The 17,858-nt window shown below is 40.7% G+C and overlaps 1 protein-coding gene across 2 annotated transcripts in view; it reads right to left on the reverse strand.

Annotated features, from left to right (window-relative positions):
* The window catches only part of AK5 (adenylate kinase 5), a 331,424-nt gene that overhangs the window by 129,275 nt on the left and 184,291 nt on the right, over nucleotides 1–17,858 (reverse strand). For both annotated transcript variants that reach the window (XM_045292114.1, XM_004699317.2), the window contains exon 7: nucleotides 11,465–11,541. In XM_045292114.1, the coding sequence (XP_045148049.1) occupies nucleotides 11,465–11,541 (77 nt within the window). The remainder of the gene's footprint in view (nucleotides 1–11,464; nucleotides 11,542–17,858) is intronic.

The raw sequence follows: 17,858 nt of genomic DNA on the forward strand, positions 1-17,858 counted from the left end.
TCTTATACATGAGTTGCTGTGGATTTGTTTCTCTGAAGTACCTAGACTAATACAAGGTGTTTGGCAAAGCTGCATCACTGTGGGAACTGGATCCACCAGTTCCCAGGCGCCCCACTGAAGGTTGCACAACATTCTATCTTAAGGGCCTCAAAGAGAGTGTAGGTCTAGGGATGGTACCCAATAAACACTGGCTAACTGAATGATTAAAAAAAAAGTAAATTGCCAGTCACCAGCCTCAACGGGGCTCTCAGATTACTTGACAATAATACCATATTTCCTTAGCTCATTCTTCCCTGGATTTCACAAAAATTCAATCCTACACTCTCTTCAAACTTCAGACTCGACAGATGGCATTGCCTCTCGAAGACATCTGGCAGGAACTCATCGGTTTTCCACCATTTAGCACACAGGCTTCCCCTCCCCAACTCCACCCTATCTTCGTTCCTTCTGTTGTCTACAGATAGGTTCTATGGACTCTCGTCAGTTCTGATACAGTCTCTCCAATTGTGCACTAAAAGCCAACCTTACTGCCTTCAGAGAGACTTTGTTCTCCCTACACTCTACTTCTCCCTAACAAGTGGATCCTTCCTGCATATTTTCAACACGCTTAAGTGTCTTCCAGTAAAAACAAATATGATAACCACCTGCAATAGCTCTTTGTAAGATGATCAATTTCCTCTACGTTTCTATATAGTTCTTAGTTGCGGTTGAGTCAGCTGTAGCTCATGGTGATCTTAGGTTAAGAGAAAAAAATGGTTGCCCATACCCTGTTCATGATCATTGGCATGTTTGAGTCCACGGCTGTGGTCATTGTTTAGTGCCGTCCATTTTAGGGGCCTCATCTTCCAGCACTACATCCAACTATATCCTTGGGGGCTTCTTATTTTTATAGACTTTTATGTTTTAAAGCAGTTTTAGATTTATAGAAGACTTGTCAGAAAGTAGTGTCCATATATCCCCTCTTGCCTGCAAATAATTTCTCCCATGAACATCTTGCATTCCTACAATACATTCACTGCATGTGATAAGCCAATATTGATGTATTATTTTCAGTGGATGTTCATCCACACATTTTCATTGACTAATTTTTGGAAGTAGATCATCAAGCTCTTCCTAGTCTGTTCCCAGCTGGAAGCTCTGCTGAAACCTGTCCATGCTGGGTGACTCTACTGGCATTTGAACTGTCACTGGCACAGCTTCCAGCATCACAGCAATAACAGCCACTTTCCAATTCCCCTCTGTATCCTATTAGCAATAGGTGACATTCCCTCCTTTTTCAAAGACTGTCTTCTTTGGCTTTGGGAACAGTATATGCTACTGATTTTCTTCTTATCTACCAGGTTCTTCTACCTTAAAGCAAAAAGCCATCTTCCTGTACTCACCCTTAACTTTCTTCAAGACTCAGCCATTGATTCTCCTTTCTATTCTACTTCCTTTCTCTAAGTATCTCATCAGCATTCAAGGCTTTAAGTCCTACCTCCATTCAGAAAGCTCATAAGTTATGTCTCAGTCCAGCACTTTCCTCAGAGCCCCAGACCTGCATATTTAACTGCTTGCTTAAGTTTGCTATTTGGGTTGTAAAGTCACTTTGAACTCAGAATATCTAAAGTTATACTCCTGCCCTGCCTTACAGAGTTAGTCTTTTTTAGTGTTCTTTCTCAGTGAATGCCACCGCCATACACCAGCTGGACAAGTTAAAAACCCAGGAGTCATCTTCAACACTTCCCTTCCCTTTGGATTTTACATCAATTACAATTTGAAATTATGTTTATTCTATCTCACCAGTAACATATGGCCCTTTCTCCCTCTCTCTTCTATCACTTTAGTGTAAGGTACCATCCTCTCTCCTTTGGACCAACAACCCAGATTCCTCACTTGCCATCCTAGATCCATTCTTGCCTTCCTCCACTGTGCCTCAACATTATGGTTCAGAATGATCTTTTAAAAAACATAAATACAATTATAATTACGTCAACACCCCTCCTTCTCAACAAAAATTCTTCAAAGCTGTCTCGTACTCTCAGGATTAAGTCAAAACACTAAACTCATCTATAAAGCTCTACTCTTAAAGTAATAATAATTTATAAATTATCAAGGGTTCAGGAGGGCGGGGGGGAGTGGGGAGGGAGGGGGAAAATGAGGAACTGATACCAAGGGCTCAAGTAGAAAGAAAATGTTTTGAGAATGATGATGGCAACAAATGTACAAATGCGCTTGACACAATGTATGGATGTATGGATTGTGATAAGAGTTGTACGATACCCCATAAAATGATTTTTAAAAGAAAAGAAAAAGAAAAAAAGCCCCAAACATAAAGTTCTTCTCCCAGCAAGTAATGAAGATTACTCATCACTTAGGCTACACTGGCCTTCTTTCAAATGAAATGCTTCTTACTATTTACTCATGCAATTTCATCTTTCTGAGTATTCCCTGGTGCCCAACCCTTCGCTGGTCCCACACCTCCACACATAAATGGCTCTTTCTCACATTAATTGGCATATAAATCACATATCATACAACCCAAGAGTTCAATCCTATAAAGAAGAATTGTACAATAACCACCATAATCGATTTTAGAACATTTTCTTCTTTCTTGTACTCATTGTTATTACCTCCCCATTTCCCCAAACTTCCTTGCAACACCCCCAAGAAACCATTAATCCTGTCTCTATAGATTTATTTCCCTCCCTTATGTTTATTATCTCAGCTCAAACATCTCTTGTATAAAAAATCTACCCACAACCCTTACCGTATGGCACGCAGCACTTTATACTTGTTCTTCCAAGCCCTTGCCCAGGTTTAATCCTATACTTATGTATGTGACTATTTCTATATGCTCCATAATGGCAGTAACAAGTGACTTTAAAAAAGTATTGGCATATCATTCATATACCATGTAATTCAATGGTTTAAATATATTGAAGAGTTGTGAAATAATTACCATGATAAATTTTAGAACATCTTCTTCATTATTATACGCATTATTATTAAATCTCCGTTATCCCCAAACTTCCCCTGCCATAATCCCAATGGAATGTTAATCAAGTTGCTGACTCTTTGAGTACCTATCCTAGATTTTATATAATGACAAGCATACAAAAAAAAAAAAAAAGAAACCCAAACAACACAAGGACAATAAAACACAGAATGACCTCAATACAAGAGAAAGCAGAAGATTAAAGAAATAGAACACATCTTAAAAATGGATCACAAAGGAAAGCAAATGATAATATGTTCAATTTTAGCCTAACTATATCTACAGTAATTCATTTCTCCATGCACTCTGAGGGCAAGACTACTCACCTAACTAGTCAAAGGTTTGAAGGAGTTAAAAGGAGGGTTAATACGAGTGAGACTGCAAATAAATTTTGGGCTTTCACTGTCATCCATAGCCTTCTGCAAACAAGGTATTCAGAATTTTAGCTCTAATACCATTCTTTCCTCTGATCTTATATTTTATTATTTACATTCCTTGTATCATACAGGCTGATGTGCGCCTTCCATGTGAACTTAGCTGAATATAATTTGTTTATAAATTTATCCCAGCATTTCATACAGAGTCTGGCACATAAAATATTCTCAATACTAAAAATAAATAAGTAAATTAATAAATTCAAAGGCATAGACATGGATGCAGCAGTTACTGAGAAAGAGGCTCTTAGATGGAACTTGGGAGCATAGGGATTAGTCAGAGGAAGAAACTTGTTAGAGAGAGGGGACCAAGAATTAATGGTTACAAACTTGGCATAAAGCGAGAAAATCAAGAGATTTTGGTGGTTATCAATGTCTTTGTCCCAGGCATGGTAAGGATCTGGGACCACGGAAATATTCTCCTAACCAGGCAACAATAAGCTCACTTTTAAAGGTTTTTTTATGGGGTTCTCACTGTCATTGAGTTAACTCTGACACATAGTGACCCTAAGCGACAGAGTACAACTGCCCCTTTATGTTTCCAAGGCTGTACATCTTTACAGGAGCAGAAAGCCATCTTTCTCCTGCAGAGTGGCTGGTGGATTCAAACCACTGACCTTGCAGTTAGGTGGTAGTCCATAAGTAATCCACTAGGCCACTGTGTCTCTTCTTTAAGGGTCTAGGGTAGGCTTCTGTCACTATATAAGGTTGGAGGGAAGACAAACATGTAGAAGCAGGGGAGTGAACTTCTTTTTACCAAATTTAGTACTGAAGGGCAGGGGAGTGGACAGTCAATCTTCAGGTCTAGTTGACCTGACCTTTTTGTGACACAGCACCCGATTGACTACCTCTTCTTTCTTCAGAGTGCAGGTCAACATGGTGGGAAAAGAACGAAGACTTGAGGAAGAAGGCACGACCAATTCATGGAGCAAGGCCTGCTAATATCGATGGATGGATGGACGGAGGTTAGCTGGGAGAGAGGATACATGCACCTCCTCCTCTGGAGCTGGGTGAATGGATGCAGGGGCAGACAGGCTCAGGGGAAGGGGGAAGGGAAGTCATGGGAACTCAGTCTGCACTAGGAAACTTCACTGCTAGAGAATGATCTAAATAGAGCTTAAGAAAGCAAGTTAACTGTACTTTAAAAGAAAAACCAACAAAATGTTATTGCGCTGTTTCATTGTCAGTAATTGGGTAATGGAAGCTGGATGAAATGATCCCAGATGATGTGTACATTGAGCATCCCCACACTTTCTGTACAGATGCTGTAGATGGGCCCAACCTTTAGGTATGTTTTCCATCAAGAGCAAGATCTGCCTTTTTATTTTAGGAAAGAAACAAATTCATGGGAGAACAGACATTACCTGCCACTGATTTCCTATATTATCCCTAGGGCCTAGGATAATGCCTGATAGCCGGTGCACAATCTACATAGGATGAGTAAAAGAATGAAGGATGGTTTCCTTAGAAATACTCTTGACACCCCCCCCACACACACACCCATCCACCCACAGTCAAACCTCGAGTTCACTCATCACTGTCTGGTATGAACTCCAACAGGTGGGATCTATAACCTCTGCACTCACCATTATTTTTATCCCAGAAGCTAGTCCAAAGCCTGGTACTCAGTAAGTGCCAATGCTCACTTGCTGAATGAATGACTGCACTTGACCTTCTGAGTAGAGAGTACTGCTAGTCCTCTGTCCTCTTTGTCAGTTATTTACCTAGTGGGTTTTAAATTTAGTGAGTTTGGTTTTATAGGGAAGAGTCACTAATGTTACCCATGGAGCAATTACTTGATCTCCTGGGGTAGATGCTGCTGCAGAAGGTGGCTTTGGGGTTTAAGAACCTGAGCGGTAGCTCCTCTGTGTTGAAAGGTGTCCTTGGTGAGCCAGAAAGCACTGAGATGAGCAGCAGTAAGCACCGGTGCCCTGACACCATTTTCACATTCAGCGTTTGGGCTCAGCAGCTTAGATGCTCTACTCAAATGATTAGCTTCACTGAGCTGAAGAAGTGGTAGCCTCTGTCAGCTAGAGTGGCACCCGCTCCTGGCATGTTCTGAGTGAGGTGTGGGCACAGGAGGAAGGGGACTCACATTTATAGGGTATTTCTTCTATACATAGTACCTTATACTTGCGATCTCTCATAGTTCTCACAAGAATATTTGTGGAGTTATCAATATCTATGGGGTTATCAATATGTGTGGAGTTATCAAAAGTGGAGTGATCACCCTCATTTTCTAGAAGAGGAAAAAACTGGGATTCAAAGAACTTAAGCAAGGGATCCAAAAACAAACAGTGAGTAGAAGAACTATAGTTCACTTTATTAACTTTTAAAAGAAATGAACATTTTGCCAGATAGGCATGGCCAAGAAAGGCATTCCCAAAGAATTCAGAACTTTAAAAAGTGGGGGAGGGGGTTAATTGTGATTTAAGTAAAGATTTACAGAGCAGATAATCAGTTTTACATTCAGCAATTCATACACATTTTGCTTCAACTCTTTCTTTGCAATCCTTATACCACAATTTCTTCTGGGAGGAAGTCTGAGGGTGTGAACCAAAGTAGTGGCAGTGGAGAGGAGAGGAGATTAATTCCTATATGTCAGACTGACCAGTGTCCTGACCAGACTGCTGGAGGGAGGGAACAGAAGTGGTGCTAGAAAGACATCCTTGTTTTCTGTCTTGCTTCTGGCTTGGGCAGCTGGCGGAATGGTAGCATCATTGACAGAAATAGGGAAAACAGAAGGAAGAACAGATTTTGTGGGGGAAGATGGTAAGCGCAGTTCTGGACGAGTTGAATTTGAGCTCCACATGGGAAATGCAGCTAGTGCTAGCTAGTGGGCTCTGCAGGAGCTCCAAGTAAAGCTTTAATCATGACTGTGACAGGACTGAACTTGACTGGTAAGGAGAGTAGAAGCTGTATAGCCAGGACCCTAGGGTGGAAACAAAACCCAAACTCCTGCTACCGAGCCACTTCTGACTCATCCTGATCCGACTGGACAGCGTAGAACTGCTAGCTCTTTACAGACTAGTTCGCATGGAAACAATGGTGAGTGACTCCAAAAGTGGGAGGGGCGTTGGGAAAGAACACATGGAGGCAGGAGGCGCAGCAAAGGGTTAAGACCAGAAACTCTGTGACCTAGACTGACTCCGTGGCTCTGTGTGCACCAAACCGCTCTCCCCTCCCTAAGCACATACGTTAGCTCCACTTTCCAGCCTGCCTGCTAGAGCCTTGATACTAAGTGCAGCCACATGATTAGGGTCATTAACTGAGTGTGAGAGGAAAGAATGGAATCCAGGTCAGATAAACCCCTCAGGAACAAAAATGGGAGGAGCCATACCAGGAGGGTAAGGGGAAGATGGGGGGAGGTGGAGAGGAAGGGGGAACCCATCTCAATGATTGACACATAACCCCCCACCCCAATCCCCCGGGGAATGAACAAAAGAAATGTGGGTGAAGGGAGATGGTATAAAATAGAAAACAATGATAATCTATAATTTATCAAGGGGTTACGAGGGTGGGAGGGAAACAAGAGGAGCTGATACCAAGGGCTCAAATAGAAAATAAATGTTTAGAAAATGATGATGGCAACATATGTACAAATATGCTTGATACAATTGATGTATGAAATATATAAAAGCCCCCAATAAAATGATTTAAAAAACAAACAAAAAGAACAGTTGAGCCTTCGTATGCTTTTGTAAAATGTGCACGTGACGTGCCCTCCAGAAGGAGACCAATCCGCTTTTGCGTCGTGTTTGTTGCCGCAGCACCGCCTCACGTATCTTTCCCAATTCCTGTGGGTGAAGGGAGTGCAGGGCTTGAACACTGACCCTCCCCGTTGGCAGCTGTGTGACTTTGACTAACGTGCTTACGTTTTCCGTGTCTTGGTTTCCTCATACGTTAAACAAACACAATAATAATGTCTGTATGGTTGTCTAAAGATAAAATGAGGTAATAAGTCTGGAGCTCTTAGAACAATGTTAAATACGCCAGGACTATTAGCTCACGGAGAGGAGCAGACCAAGAACTGAGGAGAAGTTCCCAGCAAGAGCGAGCACTCGACGGCCCACAGATCAAGTTGGCACTACCACAACCAAACTCGGAGCCGCAAGTCACTTCCAGCTCCTGGAAATGCTGCAGGACAGGCTAGAACTGCCTCTGTGAGTTGAAGCCTCATCTTTTTCTCACAGAACGGCTGGTGGTTCCGAGTTGCTGCCCTTGCGGATAGCAGCCCAGTGTGTGATCACTACGACGCTATGGCTCCTGCAGGCTACACAGCTGCCTATTTTTTGTATAGGCTTCCAGTTGAAAATAAATTTACACTTGAAAATCTGGGGGAAGATCATACCTAAATGATATGAAATTTACATTGCAGGCTCCATAAATACGATTTTACCAGGGCACCCGTTGAAGCAGTTGCTGCTTCTATCAAGCCAGCTGCTTCAGGATGATGAGGCATTCTGTAAATCCACGAATGGTAGTTTGTATTAAAGTAGAACTGTGCTCTGTGACGTTTTTAAAGATGAGACCTTATGGAATCAAATCATCAAATTTTTCTTCCATGGGTCTTCTGGGTGGATTTGAACTGCCAACCTTACAGTTAACAACCAAGCATATTACGCATGTGGGCTACCAACCAAAGTAAATCAAACCAAACCAAACAACAACAAAAAACCAAACTCACTGCCATCGAGCTAATTCCAAAGTACAGAGTAGGACGACGCATGTGGGTTTACGAGCGTTGGGAACCAGGTCCTTCTCCCATGGAGTAGCTAGTGGTGGCAGTCCAATGCACGAGCCAGGTCACCACCAGCGCTCCTTGGGCTACCAGAGACTCCTTACTAGGAGGCATGTTCACTTGTTCATATGTGTACATTTTTTATGGCTACTTTTGTTCCATCATGACAGAGTTAACCAGCGGCAATAAACACATAGTCAGTAAAGGCTAGTATCTTTATTAGCTGGCCCGTTACAGAACAAATTTGGTGGCCTCTGATTTGCAGTGCTAAATGCAGCAAAAAATTTAGGGGAAAAAATAAAAAAGAACCCCCAAATGTTAACTAGCATTGGCCATGGATTAGTAATGACCTTGGTAATGATTTTATTGGAATGATAAAAGTAGAAGGGGACGTTGGGAAGTCATTTAATTTCTAGTCGTCGTAGCTTTGTCAGCCTGCAAATCGGAGATCAATGGAGCTACTTCCCAGAGTTTTTGTAAGGCTTCATGGTGATGCATGTAAACCATGAAACCCCGTGTCTGACTTACAGTAGATGGTTAATAAGTGGAAGCTGTGGCTTCATTGAATTTGCTGCTGCGCTGGCATTCCTTTAGAGGCAAGCCTTATTCATTTCTAAGATTTTATTTGTCTTGTATGCTTTGATGTTTTACCTTTTATACTATGTCTTTGTTCATATGTTATTTCTTTATTGAGGCCTATCCTGACTGTACTATTTATATTTAATCTGTTCTCCACTCAGCCATTTCTAAGTCTTTTATCTTTTTTATCCCAGTAGAGCTTTTCACATCTGACATTCTGAGGATTTGCTAATGTAGTGTGTTGATTGTTTATGATATGCTTCCACCAAGGAGCCCTGGCGATGTCATGAGTTACGGGTTGGGCTGCAGCTAACCAAAAGTTCACTAGTTCAAACGAGCAGCTGCTCTATAGGGAAAAAGAGGAAGCTTTCTGCTCCCATAAAGAGTTCTAGAAATCCAGAGGAGCAGTTCTACTCTGTGCTGTAGGGACGCTATGAATCAGAATCCACTTGCTGGCAGTGAGCGTTTGGATATGTCTCCACCACCAGAATGCAAAGTGCCAAGAGCAACCAGCGTGGCCATTTTTACACAAGTATATTTTTCAAGTGTCTAATGGTTACTGGCACATGGGAGGAGCTCATAATATCTTTTGAATGATTACATGAAATAGAATCTGTGAGAATTTTATCCTGCTCAGTACTGGGTATACTCTATTAATTTAGGGCCCATATTTTATCACCTCTGTAAAATCTCAACCATTATTTGTTCCACATATCCTCTATGGCATATGCTCCACTTTCTCCTTCAAAAATTCCCTTTACAATATGTAAAAGGCCAAAACATTCTATCCTCAACATTACCTAAATTCTCTCTCATTTTTGACATCTACTCAGCTCTTATTTTATTTCAGGGCAACTTTCTACTTTATCAGCATGTCTCTTTAAGCTGTGTCTAGTCTACTAGTTAACCTGTTAATTGAATATTTATTTCAACAACAATTTTTCTTTTGCACCTAAAATTTCCATTTCTTTCCTTTTCCTTTCTTCCTCTTAATTTTCCATCTTTTCTGTCCTTGTTTCGTGGTTTTAAAACTTCTTTTTCTCTCTTTGAATATTTAAACATTCCTATTTTTAGGTATATTTTAGGTTTTCTGGTTATCGTTGAGTTGGGGGATGCTCAGTTTTCCATTTGTGTAGTCAACCTGCTCTGTATTACAGTGAATTTTTGTGCTCAGTTTGTAAGTTTGAATTATGAGATCACCTTGAATAGTGATTGTTTAGCATGTGCTCTTGTCACAGATTTTACAGTTAGCAACTGAAAATACACCAAAATATATCACCAAGTGGTTGGCCTATGGAGACTAGGAGGGGCAGTAGTCTAAAGTGGGAGTCAGGGAATGCACTGGAAACCCATATCCTCACACTGACCATATTTGCTTAACCTTGGAAATGTTAAGCCTTAGTTCCCTTATCTATAAACCATATAGATAACTAAAAAGGTGGTGGTTCAAACCCACCCAGCATCTCTGCAGAAAAAGGCCTATGACCTGCTTTCATGAAGACTGCAGCCAGGAAAACCCAGGGACACTTCTACTTTGTCACATGAGTCTCCGTGAGTCGAAAGAAACTTGATGACACACAAATAACAATCATCCGGAGAAAGGAATTTTTCCTTTCTATTCTGAGATGTGAAGAGTTAGTGAGAACATGAGCATACGGCATCCAGCCCAATGTTTAGTATGCATTAAGTGCTTGATAAATAATAAAAATTATTATAAAGATTGTATTCCTAGGAGCCCCTGTAGTATAGTGGGTAACATGTTGGGCTACTAACTATAAGGTCAGCAGTTAGAAACCGCCAACCACTCTCTGGAGAAAGACGGGCTTTGTGCCCCCACAAAGATGTAGACTCAGGAACTCCCAGGGACAGTTCTACTCTCTCTTACAGGGTTGCTAGGAGTCAGAATTAACTTGATGGCAGTGAGTTATTTCAATTTTAAAAAATTTTATCTTTTATCACTGTCTTCTTCATATGTGATGTGAAGGAAATAACTTCATGCTTAAGAAATTAGCTTTGGAATAACCAGCCATTCCATTTGGGCCCTGGCCATATCTGTTTGCTTTATTTGTGACATATATTTGTTAAAGACAGAAAACAAACAAACAAAATTAACCTCAAACACCACAAGAACGTTTTCCCTGGGCTTTCAGCCATTGCCAAGAAACACAGGTGAGAAATAGAAAATGCTTCCAAATAGCATCCTATTAAAATAATAAAGATTAATCCGAGAGTTGGATCATTTGCCAACTACTTTGAATCATTAAAATATAGCACCGAGCCGAGTGCTTTTGATGAAAGGAAAATGACTCAGATATATTTCTTTGGTCTTTTTCAAAGAGAAGATAAATTTAATTTCTTGGTCGTAATTTCCTTGCTTGGTAGTCCTTTCCCAAGGTCAGAAATAGAAAAGCAGAAAACCGAACCTGAAGTTGATGATCAGTAAACACTGTTCATTTACTAGTAGAAGGGACAGAGATACAATCACAACCATGTGTCTTCCAATTCTGCTTTTCCTTAATTGACTGATACTCTGCATTTCAGGAAAAAAGAGTGCTAAAGAATCAAGGAGTGTGAATGAAAGGTGTAGGATAAAGCCATTTATCACAGAACATGTTATTAGTTATATGTAAGAAATTAATAACATCAAGGTTGTAACTTTAATTTTTATAAAACATTTATGAAGGCTTGAATTGAAAACATTTATATAGAGAAGTATCTTTAAGCATTAATTACCTGATCTTCATAATCAGACCCGGTATCAATGATCTCCCCAGTGTCCAACATCATGGATGGATCAAGGTCAATTGAACCTAAGATTGGGAAAGAAAAGATTAGCTAGTGGAGGCTGTTTGTGAATGTCTTGACAGCAAGAACTATCTTCCATGAGGTTTCCATCTTGTCCTTGTGATTACTTTAATGTCACAGACAATTCTAGACTTTCCCTCTGTCAGGCACTGTGTTTGAGCTGGAGGAAGAAATGCAAAGATACTTGGGCATGTTTTTTATCCTGGAAAAGAAGGCACTTTTATAGGGGAATATTGATTTGTCAGTAGCTACCTTCAGAAACTAACAAGAAAAAATGATGGAATCCGACCAGTAGCAGAGGTGATGGTGAAGTTGGGATTTTTCACAGAAGAATTCATCTGTGAGCCAGAATGATGGGAGTGAATGAGAATTGGCCCTGAGGCATGGAATAGAAACTGGGGCTGAAGAAACAGAATGGGTAATGAGAAAGGGATTTTCAGAAGTATGAAATGTTGAATTTTCCTACACCATGAAAACTTGCTTGAGATAATTTTCCTTAAGCCTTTGGATCACTCTAGTCCCTAAGGTAAGAAAAACCAGGGCACTGTAATGTATGGTGATAGAGAGATTTTTCCGTAGGTAGTACAGGTTATGTAAATTGCTTGCTCATTAATCCCTAAAGTCTAGATTTATATCAGCATTTTTCACAAAGGGGCTTCAGAAGCACAATTGATACATCACTCTCATTTAATGACTCTTTCCTGCTGGGAGATAAATGTCCCATGACAGGCCAGAAAGAATTCACTGATACCCGCAAAATGTCATGTTCTTACATGTGCAGAAACAAGTCACTCACATTTCAGTGTAAACTGACCTTGCTAAATGATTCCTCGTCAGAGTACGAAACGAGTAAGTGTAATGAAAGATGGGAAAAGTCATGCATCTCACACACTTCCCCGATCTGAACCTTCCCCACAGCTGCGGCTTTCATCAAGGCATATCCTCGTATAGTCTCGTCTACTCCTGCTGCTTCTCAAACTGCTTACGCACTGAGCACATTGACAAATCGACCAAGTACTAAGCAGTAGTAACAGAAAAGTTCATCATGTTTGTACTTTTAAAAAGAGTAGCTGATGCCAAGGGCTCAAGTAGAAATGTTGATGGCAACATATGTACAAGTGTGCTTAATACAACTGAATGATGGACAGTCATAAGATTTGTAAGAGCCCCCCAATAAAATGATTTAAAACAAAAAGAAAAAAGGTTTTATGGAATGCGAGCTTCAAAGTGGAGGTATTTGACCCTGTAAACCATTTTGGAAATGTAACCGATGCTATGGTTGTCAGGTATGATAATATAGTAGAGCGTAGCACTCATGCTTGGTAAGGTAGAGGTAAAAATGCGGAAGGCCCTGAACAAGATGGAGTAACACAGTGGCTGTAACAATGGGCTCAGAGATAAGAACAATGGTGGTGGTGGTGGTGGGGGGGGGTCCTGGCCAAACGGTGTTTTGTTCTATTGTCCAGAGGACTCCTATGAGTTGGAACAGCCTTGATGGCACCTAACAGCAACCCAACATATCTCTATGTCACATCCTCTGAGCAGTCCTGGCTAATTCCATTAAGGCAGCTGCTAGAATGGAATAAGGAAAACTGTGGACAAGACTATTAACAGAATGAGATTGTTGTTAGGTGCCTTTGTTTCTGACCCATAGAATGAGACTAGAAGGGGTGCTGTGGGGGATTTCAGACAGTTTCTTTCTGGTTTAGTCATGGTTGATAGTCATGGTTCAATGCTGGCTGACGAAATTGGAATGGGCCTGAATTTGTAAAATTCAGTGAGTATATTGGATTGGAAAAAAATATGGGCTGATGTCTTGCTAGAAATGTAATCTCCCCGTTAGAAAACAAGGACAGTGTTGTTGTGTAGCCACCAAATCTCTTAATCAGAGGAGTCCGAAACAATGACGCCCTACTCAAAGATGGTGGCATACTTCTGCTTGATATGAGCTGCTCTCCACAGCCCTGACAATCATCCCGTCTCCCACACCAGGCTTCTGAGAGTGCTCTCTGGGCTTCTTTTCATGCTTCCATTTCAGGGCTTTGATCTAGAAGTGTCCTGGTTTTGTTCTTCTTTGGGTACACTCACATTTCACAACTTTGAGTCTGTTCTGATTTCACTGAGTTAGCCGCGACAGAACTAGTTCAAACTGATTTGAAGCCCTGATGACACAGGAACTTTCATTTTTATGTATAATTTTAAAGTGGTGAAATTATATGTAATATTTTGATTTTGGCATTCTTCAAATAAGAACATCTATAAGTTGTCTCTTATGGCTAAAACACTTTACAGTATCAAAGTATAGTATAAATATCAATTTACATTTATGTATCTTAAGGTAGAAGCATTCCCTTGTATATTTTTCCATAAGAAAATCACAGGTGACAGAACACACAACATTCCTCTAGTTCAGTAATGCTTCCCTGTCCTCGCACTATTGTGGCCCCAGTTCTACCTTTCTAATATTCCTAGACCAGAGCATGTGCACTGGGACAGACAAGAGCTCTCAAAACATGGAATCCAGGACCGATAAACCCTCAGGAACAGTCTAATGGGAGTAGTGAGACCACGAGGGTAGGAAAAAGATGGGGGGTGGGGGGAGAAAGAGGAGACACAGGGAACCGACTACAATGGTTGACATATAACCATCCCCCCTCAGGGGAACAAACAACAGAAACGTGGGCGAAGGGAGACAGTGGATGGTGTTAGATATGAAAATAATAATTTATCATTTATCAGGGGTCCACAAAGGTGGGTGGCTGGAGGAGGGAGGGAAAACAGAGGAGCTGATACCAAGGACTCAAGCAGAAGGAAAATGTTTTGAAAATGATGATGGCAACACATGTACAACTGTATTTGATACAATTGATGTATAGACAGTTATAAGAGCTGTAAGGGCCCCCAGTATGATGGTTTATTAATAAAAAAGAAAAAGAAAATAAAACCACAGGCATTTTAGCATCAGCATTTCACAGAAGTCCCTGCCCCTCATTATAAAGAAAAAGAGGAGAGGCAGAGAAATTGGCCAAGGTCATTCAGAAAATGACTGGAAGAGAAGATAGATCTGGGAACTTCCATTTATTTTTCTAGCACACCCTGACCCTCCAAACTCTGAACGAAATTTGCCCAAATGGCTTTGTAAGTATTATTTTTGACATCCGCACTCTAAAGGAGAGGACTTGGAAGAGGGGGCTGTCTGTTTTACATTCTGAGAAAATGACAGCACTGAGAGGCTATGAGAAGGAGTGGCGGAAGAAAGGGAAGAATGGACAGCACTTTAGAGGCATTTAACTCTACCACTTGACAGCTCATGTTCCTTCCTAACTGGCTGCTATTTACAACATCAGGTAATGCCAATTTTATTTAGCTTTCAATAGTTCCACAATATGCATATTTTCTACAATGATTAGTGGAAGTGGTGATAGGCACTTGGATTCAAAGTATAGCCTCATTTCAGCTGTGTTTAGTGTGATTCGGGTGGAGGAGCAACATGATCTGAACAGAAAGGATGATTAAGCATATATCTGCTTCCAGTTCCTGTGTCCTACTTACTCTATCTAATTAGAAACTGTACTTTTGGTTGTTTTTAATAAGGACAATGTGAGGGCTCTTAAAAAGCCCAGTTACAGATGTTACACATTAATAATTGAAACCGGAGCAAGATTATTAGAAAACTATCTTCAGCAATGGGAGAATGAAAATATTTTTTTTTTAAAAAATCATTTTATTGGGGGTTTGTACAGCTCTTATCACAATCCATCCATCCATCCATCCATTGTGTCAAGCAGATTTGTACATTTGTTGCCACCATCATTTTCAAAACATTTTCTTTCTACTTGATCCCTTGGTATCAGCTCATTTTTCCCCTTCCCTCCGCCACCCTTCCTTGCTCATGAATCCTTGAAAATTTATAAATTATTATTATTTTTTCATGTCTTACACTGACCAATGTCTGAAAATATCTTTCAGAGAGAAGGAATAATCAAACCAACACACACATAAGCACACTAAAATGGATGCTTATAAGGAAGAAGCTATTGTTTTTTTTAATAAAATTCTTTGAACGGAAATTTTATTTTATCATTAAAGGATGAAATTTCTTGACACATGGTTGCTCTAGGCAACAGTATTTATGTAGCATCAGAAGCAATAGGCAAAGGGTATCATTATCAGTTCAGATAATGATTGAATAGCTTTAATTTTCTTTCAGCATTGGTTGCTTGGTTTGCTGAAAATGGGGCCTTTATTAATAGCATAAGGTTTGACATACCAAAATAGGGAAGTAAATATAGACATATGTGCAAAGTTCTGCTTTCTTTTGTTAGAGAGTTTAACGCAAAAAACAACTGCAATCAGTTTGCTACTAAAAGAGCAATAACAACAAAAAAATAAACCAAAGCACCAATTGGGGCATATTTTGAAAAAGTATGGTTTTTACTGTCCCCTTATTTTGAGTTTCTTAATTTATTTTCATATTTTAAAATACCTTTTCTATTGGTAATAGAGAAGAGATATCAAAAAGGTAGGAGCTAAAGTAAAGAACTGCACAGAGAGTTTTATGTTTGACAAGTTTCAGACACAGAACGGTCTTCGGCAATAGTTTCAGGTTTTCTTCTTCAAGGTCACTGAGATGACCCCGCTCGGCTCTAGGGGTGCCCAGAGCCTACCCACATTGCTTTTGTGGCTCGCTGACGTGCTTTTCCCTCCCGGGGTGTTTTTGATGTAGAGTTTTAAGAAACCCTTCCTTCTACTTTGAGTGCCAAATAAAGAAACAATGAGTGCTTGGATAGGAATGATGTTTATTTATAGACATTTTATCTGCCTTTCTTTTTCTTCTTGTTCTGTCTCTTCCACTCAACTGTAAGCTGCTTGATGTTGCTATATTTCATTTCTGAATCTAAGAGAAAAAACCCAGACGCAGTGCACATTCAACACACACATGCTCCCTGACTGAAAAGGGGTAAAAGAATATATTTTATCTTTGTATTTCTTGATCTCATTCACTTGCTCTACAAACGTTAAATATCTCCTAAGCACCAGAAAGCACATTTCAGAAACCCCCAAACACAAACCTATTGCCTGTGAGTGGGTTCGAACCCCTAGCGACCTAATAGGAGAGAGTAGATAGAATTGTTCGGTGGGGCTTTGGAGGTTTCAACCTTTACAGAAGCAGACTGCCACATCTTTCTCCGGTGGAGCGTAATGGGTCTATGAGTGACTGCCGCCCGTTTGGTGAATAGGTGTGCTCTTTTAACTACTGCCCCATCAGATCTGACCGACCCACTTCCATCAGGTCCATCTGACTCCTAGTGACCCCATCGGACGGAGTACAACTGCTCCTGAGGACCTTGCAAAGCCGTAAGTCAAATCTTCCTCCTCTTTCTCTCTCAAAGTTGCTGGTGGGTTTGAACTGCTGACTTGTGTACATTAGGCACCGAGAAGCCACCCCTGATTTTAACAGGGTGAAAAGTATTATTAGTGGTTTACATAAAAATTTCTTGGGGAAATTGCATTGCATTTATTAAAAAAAAATCCTGGCAGTATTTCAAATAAGAAGGAGAGGTAGGACCTGGGAACTTATGAATTTTTTTTTTTTGATAAGAAAGGAAGGAGAGAAGTTCCAGGTGCCCTGGGGGAGGGGAACAGGAAGAGGAAGGAAGACAGAGAAGGAGAGTAAAAGTTGATCTTTAAAAAATGGGAAAGTTGTGTTGTGTAAGAGGAACTCTGGTGGCTGCTAGTCCACCAGTCATTTTTAGGCAAAAAGTGGCCGTCTGCCTCTGTACAGATTTACAGCCTTTGAAACCCCATTGGGAAGTGTTACTCTGTCCTGAAGGGTTGCTGTGAGTTGGTATTAAGTTCATAGCAACGGACTTGATTTGGTATTGTCTTGTGGGAAGCAGAACGATTTCTCCCAAGTTGTCTCCCCCAAATATATGTTAGACTTAGGGCACTGCTTGCAACTAATGGTAAATGATTATCAAGTTATCTCCCCGAAGACTCCAGTCATCCAGAGCAAGCAGACACCATTGTTCCTCCCACAGCAGGCAGGGCTCACTCCCTGCTGTTAGGGACAGTGGATTGCTTCCCCTGAAAGCTTAGGCTAAATAAAGTCTCCAGTTCTAAGGCAATCAAAGTTAGGTCGCCATCATTAATCTAGGGTCTACTCATCTTGTCATATGTACACCCCTATTCCCTCCTCTTCCTTTAGCGTATGTTCCCCTAGATCACCCCCCTCCCATTACTGTATTACCTATAGCGCAACCCTTTCCTGTGACGTATGTCTTCACCTGTAACATGGCTTGCATGTCCCCAGCGAATATAT

The sequence above is a fragment of the Echinops telfairi genome, unplaced genomic scaffold, assembly GCF_000313985.2.
Source record: "Echinops telfairi isolate 266 unplaced genomic scaffold, ASM31398v2 ScPeMD7_443;HRSCAF=831, whole genome shotgun sequence".
Taxonomy (NCBI): Eukaryota; Metazoa; Chordata; class Mammalia; order Afrosoricida; family Tenrecidae; genus Echinops; species Echinops telfairi.